At 37.6% G+C, this 11,539-nt stretch overlaps 1 protein-coding gene across 1 annotated transcript; it reads right to left on the reverse strand.

Moving 5' to 3' along the window:
- Positions 1-5,022: 5,022 nt before the first annotated feature.
- LOC149011024 (protein FAR1-RELATED SEQUENCE 5-like) lies at positions 5,023-7,680 on the reverse strand. Its single transcript, XM_089162547.1, has 2 exons — positions 7,203-7,680; positions 5,023-5,117 (listed from the first exon to the last, which is right to left on the reverse strand). The coding sequence occupies exons 1-2, from the start codon at positions 7,678-7,680 to the stop codon at positions 5,023-5,025; spliced, it is 573 nt and encodes a 190-aa protein (XP_089018673.1).
- Between the last annotated feature and the right edge of the window lie 3,859 nt (positions 7,681-11,539).

Here is an 11,539-nt window from a genome sequence, read left to right on the forward strand (position 1 = left end):
AAATTAATAAATTGAAAAAGATAAATAATACCCAATTGTGGAGAAGATATTTTTCAAATTTTCTTTAACTTAGTAGAAAAAGAAGAGAATAAATAGAAAGAAAAGAGGAGAGATGAGAGAATGAATGGGGATTGAGCAGTTAGTTTCTAATTAAGAATGGTATTTTGAATACTTAATTTTAGAGAGATTTTTTCTAAATTTTTCTTAACATAAATAAGAAAAAAAAAGGAGAGAGAACACACGAGAAATAAATAGGGATTGAGGGGTTACTTTTTAATTAGGAATGACATTTATACTCATTATTTTATCTTTAGGAATTATTTTCATATTGAAGGGGTTAGTAGAGGTGTAAATGGATAATCGAAACCCGCTTCCGAATTCGCATCCGCATCCATTTAGAGGTATCTGAATTCGCCCGATTATTAATAGGATGTGGATATGGTAATACTCCTTTCTTACCGAATATTATCCGTCCGATAAAATTATCCGATTAAGTTACTTATTTAGATTTATTATTCTTATTTTTATAAATTTTATCTATGATATGTGACTATTTTTCTAGATTTTCTACTAAAATAGCTACCAAAGTTGTTAAATTCTTAAATTTCAAACTTAACCTTCACAAATAAAAAGATAAAGATGTAAACAAGTAGTCAAAAACTTGTATTCAATCTATATTCATGTCCGTTTAGAAGAATCTACTTAAGAAAATAACTATCTGATTATCATCCGAATCCGACAGAATCCGTCCGAAAATCGATAGGATATTATCCGAATCCGTCTGAATATAATATGATGCAGATATGGATATACCACTATCCCCCCCCCCCACCCCCGCCCCCTCTTACCCCCCCCACCACCCCCCCAAGAGGCCCCCCCCCCCCTTTCTCCTCCCCACCCTAAACTTTTTTTTTTGGGGGCGGTGTTTTTTTTGGTGTGGGGGGCTTTCGGCCCCCCGCCGTTTTTTCGGGGGGCCCGCATTGTTCTTCCATTAAAATAATCTAAACAACCTATAAAAGCAGCTTTTTGGGAACGGGTCGGTTCAATGACGCTAAACCGGTTCGAGTTGGGCGGTTTGGGTTATCACTTTTGAGTTGTACTATATGTTATAAATACGTTTTATAAAACGTAACGTACATACAATTGTTTTATACCTTTAACAAAATACATTTGTATACGATACGAAATGATTTCAAACCAATGCGCGGGTAAATTTTGAATTTCAAAATATTTTGAATCACAAAAGCGTTTGTTTTCTACATCTCGTGTTTCATTTCAGAATCAAAAGCCCCAATTCCATTTTTCATGTTGCGAGAGGAGAATTAGAAGATGAAGACGAATTTTCATGGTTACGACGTTTGTTGAAGAAGAAGTTGCGAGAGGAGCATTTCCCGGTTTCGAGAGGTTCCAGCGTTGTTGAAGAACATGTTGCGGAGGAGCATTTCCCAGTTTGATAGGTTATAGCGTTCTTGAAGAAGAAGAAGCAAACCTTAAAGCTTCAGCAGAAGAAGAAGTAGGTTGAAGTAGTGGGTTGAAGAAGAAGAAGCCGTAGATTGGGTTCTCGTTCCAGTGTTCTGCTCTTAAAGAAGAAACACGAAATGGTGCAATTATTTTGTCCTAAAATGCTCTTGGCTTACATTATTCACATCACTTCTTGATAATTTTGTCATTTACCCTAATTTCAGGAGACGCTGTGCAGGTGAAGAAGAAAAGGAAGACAACGATGGGAGTAAGGTTGGAATCGAGCCGTACACGGTTGAGTTTTCACTGAGTGGGGAGCTTCTGCTTTTGGACTCTCTCGAAAGTAAGATTTACCGGTGGGTTTTCCGTAATGACATCTGATTTATAATATTTCTGTTGAAATCATTATTTTATTATTTGCTTAAGTGTTGAATTTATAGCTTTCCATTCGGTTTCTGATTAGCTTGGGTACAGATTTTTTGGCAAAGGTGATTGGATTTGTTCCCAAAGTCTGTTGTACAGGTTGGTTTTGTTGAACACAATAGCTTCACTCGGGCTTTTTTATTTTACTAATAGAGAATACGATGTTTCATATTTTTGGAAATTAATGACGTTTCCACTTTTCCTAAACCTATGCATCTTCAAAGACAAACTTTGCATTTCATGATCTCCTTGATTGAAAGAAAAAAAAAAGAAAACCCTGCTTGCCTTATCTGAATTTCGTATGTTGCTGAAATTCTATGGCATAGTCCATTTTGATTTCATTTGTCGGACTTGTGGTCTCGGTTGGATTTCTATGATATTGTTAAACAACCAAAACATAAGTGAGAAGAAAATTTGTTTGAAGCAGTTCCATTGTACAACAATAATAGGTGAGTAATCAGCACCATTGTTTGTTTATTAATATGTTATACATCATTCGCTTGTTTCCTTCTTTTTAGTTGAGCCTATAGCCTCCTAAAGCATGCTAACCTAGTGCCATATAGTTGTTCAACATTTCAGGTTTTTGATATTTTATTTTTTCCCCATCATTAGTAGTTCTTTCAATGGTGATAGTAGTTGGTTGTAAGTAGAAAGCATTATCTCTATTCTCAATGTCATGGTTATATGCATAGTTTGTATAAACTTTACGGAAGTAGTGGACAAGAAACAATATGGTTGGTTGTAGGTTTGTCCTACTTTGGTGGTAAAGAGTGTAATTACGGACATGCTCTTCCTCCTAGATATGTATTAAAATCTGAAATGCAAGTTTTGTTAGAGGAAGAGGCTGAGAGGTTGAGAAGATATCGATTGAGGAAGAGATTAGAGAATCAAGTAGATGGAATATTATTTGTGCCACTAGTTCTACTGTTTCTATCCTATAATTTGGATTTTAGTAAAGTAGTTCCAAGTAGTGTGATATTTTGGTAGTAGTGTTCAAAACTATGGTTGAGCAGTCCCTCTTTGAAACCTTACATTATTTTTGGTGTCTTTTGTAAGCTCCAAGGGCTCGAGTCATGTGAATGAAAAGTTGAAATGCGCTCTCAGATTATAAGCCTGACATTGTACTTTGAAATTGGAATTTGATTTCTACTTTCAGATAAAATATGTTGGAGAATAGTGGGATAATACTTGTGTTGCTGTGGCTATTTGCTTTATCATGCGTGCAGTATTATTTGACAGAAGCTTCATTCTTTTTATAATTGAAATATTTATCGGTTTTAATTTGTTGGTTTCCTATGACATGTTTTTTTGCATTTAATATGGTGCTTGTTTTAGCATTGGCTTATTAAAACATTTCGTCCATGTTTAAATTAAATGGTTTCGTGCACAGATCGGGAGATAATGTTGTTATAATAATAGGAGCTTTATGTTAAATCCAAAGTGGGTCGGGGCCTATGTGGTTGTAGGGGCCATTCAATATGATATATATAATTTGATTCTATGGTTTGTACAGACTTGTGGTGGGGAATGATTTTTGAATTAAATATATAATTTCCTATAAGCATGTAAGGATTAGTATTTTGTGACTTGTGGTGGGGAACGGAGGCATTATATTAGCTGTATCATTGCACTGATTTAAGGGTATTGGTTGAAGACTTTCGATGATGTTTGGCAGTTTGTATTGTTTGATCATATTTGTTTTGTTTTGTTTTGACATAGTTGATCATCAAACTTTGAGTTAAAGAAAGGGGTTAGTATTGTAGATGTCCATATTTGAGTCACCGTTGTGCTTGATGAGTTGTTCTTTCAGGGGCAGTTGTGTTATCCTTGTTTAAATCATGGGCGGATGCAATTGTGAAGAGCAGTCTTCCATGTTAATAGAGCAACCCACTCCATTATGCTATTGCGGGCAAGGCAGGATGTTGCTGCTGACTTCAAACACAACAAAAAATCCTGGTCGCAGATTTTATAGGTGCCCAAATGGTGAAAAGCATCCACATTCTTTTATTTGGGTAGATAAGATGTGTGGTAGTGAAGCAGCAGCAAAGTACGTACATTCTAGAGCTTCAACTTCGTATGACAGTGTGAATAGTAAGAAGGAAGTGAGATCCCCAATAATTTATGACGACCCACTAGGCAATCAGCTGAATTTGGGTGCTGCATGCCGAGCCCCTACTCATCAACTGCACAATCAGACAGTGTTGGCCCGAATCACAATGTTGTATCATATAGTATTGTTCTTATGTGTTTGGGTTTTTTTAGTTTCTTGTTATGTACTTTATTCAGCAAACATGTAAATGCCGTACTTTTTTGTCAATACAAGAGGACCAATTGCAAGAGGACAATGGTCAAGTGGTTGAGTATTACATATTTATTGTTAAGTAGTGTATCCAATTTTAGTGTCATTTGGCTCATTCTGCTTGTTTGTTGATTCCTTTATTTTGGCTGTTCCTTACGGTATGGAAGCTTACGAACATTGAGAGGATACAGGCTAATGGCTAATGATAGTCATCATATCACACTAATGGGTCCAACTGATAGTGAGGTTGCAGATGATTTATTTTGTTCGATCGACCTTGTGACAGCAAGAGTGAGCTGTAGTTCAGGTGACTTTAGGAGCTTAGGCAATCTCATTCTTGGAAGGTCTTATCGCATAATATAGTATTGTTATGTGTTTGGGTTATTTTGCTTTCTTGTGGTGAGAAGAATTCTTTGAGATCCCTCTGCAGTCACCTTTACCATGCTTCAGTACCCCAGCAAGAAAAGTCCTGTGGTCCTGCTCTGTCCATGGAACTCCTAACCCACCCATAACCCCCAACAAGAAAAGAATTAAAATAGAAAAAATTATCCATGACATAGACAGATAACTGTTTGAGGAAGATGAGTTTAGGAAGATGGCAATCCTTTCATGAGACCTATAGTGTACACATTTACTATTCACTCATATGCTCAGTCAATTTGAGCAACCAACCACTGTAATACTCACTGACATTTTAAAATGAAGACTTACATTCATTGTGACGAAGGAAACATATGTCCCTCATTGTTTTATTCAAACTAGTACCACCATCCATATACAAATTCAATGTGCCATTAAAAAAATGTGAAGTACAGTCCCTCATGTATGAGCTCAACATTCTATTCCTGACCAACCGCACATGCTCGGAACGCTGACAACATTCTATTCCAATCATCAGTGGTGGGCCTTGTAAGCCACCTACTTCCTATATAACCTAACAACAAATATGTAAGAATCACTCTTAAATAAAAATATATGAGCAATACAGAAAGAGATCCGTACATACATTTAGCTTAGTTAATCAATGATCAGCACCCTGACCAATATGCACTGAATTTTGGGAGGAAGGTACATGCTGTATAATCCAACAACAAATACGTAAGAATAACTTTGAAATATAAATAAATGAGCGATACAAAAAGAGATCCCTACTTTCATTTACCTTGGTTGAGGATTGATTAGTAGTTACACCATTTTGTACTGAATTTTGGGAGGAATGTACATGCTGTATAATTTAACAACAAACATGCCTAAGATCAATTGTGAAATGAGGTAAAAAAGATGTACAATACAAAAAGGTGTGTAAATGCATTCACCTGAGTTGACCATGTATTAAAACCCTCAAACGTTGACAAATAATCAGACTCTGGCAAGGTTATGTCAATGGAGCCCTGTCCTTCCACTAGCCTTGACAGACCTCTTCTTTTGTGTTTTTTCATGCCGGGGCTTCATTCTTTTTCCCCGATCCCCTTTTGTGAGACTCTTTTGGTTTTAACTCCGTAAATTTCGGTAGTCTTCAGCATTTTCTTCGGAGGGATGCTTGAGTAGGTTGCACAACGTCTACATCTTCAAGCTCTTTGAGAATCCCATTTACATGCTTACATAGTATGTTATATCCAACCTCCGTTTCACAGGCTTGGTTAATGATTTTCGTAATCAGCCTACTTCGCTGTAAGCAACTTAATTTCCCATCAACATCATTCCTTGCCTCCCCTTCTCTTCCTGTTCTGACAACTGGTGTTAATTCTTGGACTGATCTTCTCCATCTCATCAAAAAATATTTGTTCGGGATGCACATGAGCTGGTGAAAATTGAGCACCCTTAAGATATGGACACAAAGGATCCCAACAGTCTCAAATTTCTTACAACTACATGTTAGGCTTTCTTCTCTCAGTATTACGCAACACTTGTGTATGCCTTACCCGAATAGGAACCAGTCACATCTCTGCCTTCAAAATCACATATTCAACAAAATTACTTGACACATTCCGGCTGTTGATACCGTGACTATCCACCAATTCAAACTCGATCAAAATTTTTTTGAATATAGTTGGAGTATATAACTGGTAAGCTTGATTCAACATAGGTTTAAACCTATGTGCAACCTCCAAGAACCTCATTTCGTGCATCAAATTCTTTTTTAATTTCATTTGCACGTTTTGCCTCCACAACATCGTTGAAATGTCTCATAAACCTTACAAGATCTAGTTTGCGTCCAAGACATTGTTTCAAATCGGCATTCAAACTTTCAGCCAATTGTGTGCTCCTCACACCTAGTGTGAAACAGTCCTTCATGTAACAACAAGCCCATTTATTCCTTATTTCATATGTTCTATCTAGCCAAGCGGTGTTTACAACCCCATGATTTTCTCTTAAATTCCTCCATGCAAATTCAAATTCCTCAACTTCGTATAATTGTAGATGCATTTGTACAAAATTCTGGAGAATTGTGACTTCTCACTCATCAAATATCCATGGTGTTTCTTTGCATTTTGCCGGAGATGCCAAGTGCACAATGCATGGACTGTATTGGGTGCAACCTCGATTAGTGCCCTTGACATTGCGGCGTCTGGTCGGTGAAAATTGTCATTGGCTTCTTGTCACCATTAACTCCAAAGAAAGTTTGAAATAACCATTGAAATGACTCAGTTGTCTCATCATAAAGCAAGGCAGCTCCAAAGATAACCATAGTCCTATGATGATTAAATCCCACAAACACTGCCAACGGTCTATTTTCTTTGTTTGTGCGAGAAAGTAGTATCAAACACAACTACATCACCAGAAAGTTGATAATCACATTGCATCTGTGGATCAGCCCAAAATACATTTGTCAACTTATCCTCATTGTCCATCTATACAGAATACACAAATGCAGGGTTTAAATTTCGTTGATTGTCTAGATATAACATCAAGCTCCCGGCATCCCCATATGCCAAATCATGTTGCCGTTTGGTATTCAAAAATTTTTGCAAGTCTTTCTTTGTGAAACCCAGATTTTCATTGCCCCCTGCTTGCAAACCCATCAAATTATATGTCAACCTGATCCCCAATCCAGTTCTGTTTGCCATTTCTATTTCTGTGGCTTGGGTAGTTGATATTGCACGTTGGGAGCGCAACAAATGTGCAACTTCTTCAACCTGAAGAGCATGGTTGTGTTCCTCACAAAATTTATCTACTAGTAATCGTCCATCATTATTTCTTTTGACAATCAACCTTGCTAAACAACCAGTTCTAGTCTCAGGACGTTGTCCTTTGACTTCTACTTGTTTCTCTCTTCGATGTCCTTCTTTACTACACACGTAACACCGTTGCACGATGATACTCTTATCTATAGTGCACCTGTGCAAATAATTTTTCCTAATGCTGAACCCAATCATACGCGCATACTTGTTATAACAGTCATATGCTTGTTCAAAAGATGTAAATTCCATGCCTATTTGAGGTGTCACATCGGCATCCATGTCCACCAATGTTGACAGTTCACTATAAAGACACATTTACAAAACTTAGTTATGAAAAACAGTTAACATTATTCAAATTCAAAGATGAAGCCAACAAACATTATGAGATGTGAAAAATTTAACACCAACTTCCCATCGCATCGGACACATTTGTAATCAAATCGATGAGATAAGTTGGAACCTGGCATCCGATCACACATTGATCTAGTAGTATATAGGCCTGAACATTTTGACAGCCGTGTCTTAGAAGAACTGAAACAAGTTGTCCCATTCTACTGAATAAGCCTTTTCTGTTCCAATATAATCTCTCAGTTCTGGGTTTTTTATACGACTCATACGAAATACGTGTTTCAAATGATCTCCTTCTTGCTTTCTATAACAAATCAAAATCTCATGTTGATCTTGTTCTTGTCAAATGTGAAGTATAGTCGCTCATGTTTATAACTCTTGTTTACAACATGAATGCAACAGAGTTATAAACATTTGATTCAAAACAATTTACAAAAAAAAAATATAGAAGAAAAAAAATTTCCAAACCTTCAACACAAACAACCGAAAGAGGGAACAGCCTCGGAAAAGAAACGTTTTCACAATGCAGATACTCGTTAGAGGAAAAAGCAGGAAAAATAAGGGATCGGACTCACCAAATGCAAATGGATATCAACTGAAGGACCTTAGTTGCACTATTGCGCTGCTTCAAATGTTGAGGGCAAATGGAATATTCAGATTCGGCTGTACAGGGGTACTTGAAGAATAGTAAGGGAGAAGCGTCGGAGGCGAAAATTTATCACAGACTTATTTGCATCGAAGTTTCATCCAAATCGAGAGTGACAATGAGAAACCGAGAGAGGTTCAACGAACTGTTTTGCGTCAACGAAGCACAAATAGACTCAACAAAATTGCCAAAAACCTAGAGATTTAATCGATTCAAGAGACAAAGAGAAATCAGAGCTTGAATAGGGACAGAGAACGAAAAAGTTCGAGGTTTTGCGCCTTTTTGGGTTCGCGCCTTTTTGTTCCATTATGTATTTCTTCATTACGAGTCTGGATCAAGTGGTCCCAGTGGTGAAATTTTTTTTTTCTTCATATTTTCCGAATTATTGTTTTTCACCGTGCGTGGGGATGTTTGTGGTGAGGAAGCGTCGGGGGAGCACTTTGTGCACCCCGTCGGGGTCGCTGATCCGTACTCTTCCAAGGCCTGGTCATGCTTTTCGTAGCTGACCAGGCGTCATATGTTCCGCGTGGGTTGTCCCGACATTCCATGTGTGAGGCTGAAGTAGCCAGGCTTCCGATGCCTAATAATGCTTTCCGAATGTGATTAACAAAAGTTATTACGCAGATTGAAGATTATAAATTTGCGGATAAGCTAGTCAGCCAATTACTAAATGACAAAAGCTTTGATCAAAGAAACACGAAGACAATCTTATAAAAGATACAAAATTCAATGTTCATTTCCTCAAAATATCCTCAAAATAAGGAGATAGATTGACCAATACATCAGAAAAAGAGTGACTTAAACAAAAAATAAGAGTTCCTTAAAGTATTCTTTCCAAAACATGATTGACATCAGATATGTGGGTCAGCAGGAGAGTCGTCATCCTTGGTTGAACTTGACGTGTCTCCATCTTCAGAATCTTTATCTTCATATTCTTCTTCACTTTCTTCATTATCCCCTTCAGATTCATCAGAGTCAGGATATTTGAGATTTCTAAGGTCAAAGAACTTCCGGGAGGGGAGAATCCCCGAAGGAAGCATCTTGAAGTCAACAGCTGGACAAATTTTATGAATTTCGAGAGAATATCCGATCGGAACAAACCTTCACCATATTTTTGCGAGAATCCAAGAAAGGCTGGATTATCTCCAGCTTCTTCAATTGCTGATGTAACGGTACTCAGAACAACTTCATGTTCATATTCAATTCTTTTCTTTTGTAATTCAAAATTTTTCCTCTCTGACTGTATTTCTTCAACCATAACAGTCTTCTCCTTAACAGTCTCATCCAATTCCAATTTCAAATTTTCCTTCTCTTTAGAAACCAAATCTAAAGACACTCTGAGATTATCCTTCTCCTTAGAAGTCTCACAGAGGGTCAATCCCAATTGGTTTTTCTGACACTCTAAATCGGATTTTTCCTTTGAAACTGAATCAAAGGCTTTCTGCAGACATTGATGTTGTTGCTCCAAATCGGACTTAAATTTATCAATCTTCTGGAAATTTTCCAGAATCTCATTTCTTTCTTTCTCAAACTATTTAGACCAACTAATGGCCCTTGCTAATTTCTCTCTCAGTTCATCCCTCTCAAGCGTAGCAAGTCCGCCCTTTCCGGACCATCGTTCTTCAACATTTCAATCAAGAAGTTCATCCTTATGATTTAGAACTGATGCCCTTAAATTTGACACTTCTTCCTGCGAGATCGGTGCATAGATCAGAACACATTTCATAATCACTATGTAAACCATCTATATCGGAACATAGTTCCATTTCTCTGAAATGAGCAGCCTCTAAATTTCTTTCTGATGATTTCAAGCTTTTTCTCAGTTCTTCTACCTCATCAATCAATTCAAACTGCCGCTTTATGAGACTGTCATTTTCCAAAGAAAGAACCTTCTCTCTTTCCAACACTTCAGAAAAGGCATTAAAGGCAGCACCAAAACATCTGCATTCAAAGTGATGAACAATTAACAAAAACTAGATAATAAAAGATGAAAAAAAAACCCTTTCTCTTGAATCAATGAACCTGAATAAGAGAAATGGAAATTCATTCCTTACCCCCGGGCATGTGAGTACGAACAGGATCGGTCATCTTGCGATGTCTCTCTTTTATCTCGAGGAATTCTCGCCTTTTGTTCCCCATTCACGTGCTACTTCCCGAGTTCCGATTAGCAGGTGATTTTCCTTCAATTTCCAAACTGGGTTAAAGTGATCCCCTGAATCACCATCAGTGTGGGCATCATCTAACTGCCCAGTACCAATCGGAAGAGGATTGGCGGGTTCAATTACTTCATGGGGGTTAACATCAACAACGGCATCACTAGAAGGAACTTGTAAGTCAACAACTTCAGCCGCAATATTTACCTGCTCCTGTTGACCATTGGGAGGATCAACTGGCATAACTAAAAAAGGGGGAGCAGCATCTTCAGAATCTTTATCGGGGACATTTGGGACAATCTCTTCAACAACATCGGGCACAACATTGATATCTGGAATAACATTTTCAATAACAGGGACAGTAAAAATTAAATTTGGAACACCTGGATGATCACCAAGTTCTGTATCATTGTCGGGAACATCCATCGGGATATTTTGTTCATTTTCATCTTCATGATGGGGAACAGAACTATTGTCACCAAACAATTGATCAGACATTTGATCAATGATATTACCTGCAGCATGTGTACCAATTTCGTGAGCCATTGTCTTCATGTGATCAATAAAGTAAGTAGAAAAGTCCTCACCTGGTTTTTCGGCTTCAACTGTATTTTCTGAGGGGGCAACAGTAATATCATGGGGAAGATGAGGTGACATGGGGGCAGTAAACGCCTCATCCGCAGAAGAATTTTCAGGATCAATGGCTTCTTCAACAACTTTTTCCATTGAACTTTCTTTCTCAATGGGTACTGTCTCAGGGGATACTTCAATTGGGGGAGAAACAGAGGATATTTTTCTCTTGCCTTTTTTGGCAGTATGTAACTCTTCAGCAAATGAAGGACCCATGGAGCGAAGTCGACTTCTCAAGGTCCTCGCTATTTGAATCGGAGTTTCAGTAGGGACAACTTTGACAAACACAATATCAGAATTATCAGCATCTTCATTTCTTTCTACCTGATCCGGCTCCTGCCGATCAGATGGAATTTCCTCTTTAGCAACATCTTTTTTGGGCAATTTGCTTTTCTTC

Source organism: Hakea prostrata, chromosome 7 (assembly GCF_041222555.1).
Source record: "Hakea prostrata isolate BN-2017 chromosome 7, UWA_Hpros_2, whole genome shotgun sequence".
Classification (NCBI taxonomy): domain Eukaryota; kingdom Viridiplantae; phylum Streptophyta; class Magnoliopsida; order Proteales; family Proteaceae; genus Hakea; species Hakea prostrata.

Bases quoted from the DNA above. Each gene is read 5' to 3' on its own strand.
- LOC149011024 (XM_089162547.1), bottom strand. From the start codon at position 7,680: ATGTGTCTTTATAGTGAACTGTCAACATTGGTGGACATGGATGCCGAT. The intron at 5,118-7,202 runs GTTTGCAAGCAG...ATTTGTTGTTAG, and splicing joins GTTGACATATAATTTGATGG to GTTATATAGGAAGTAGGTGG.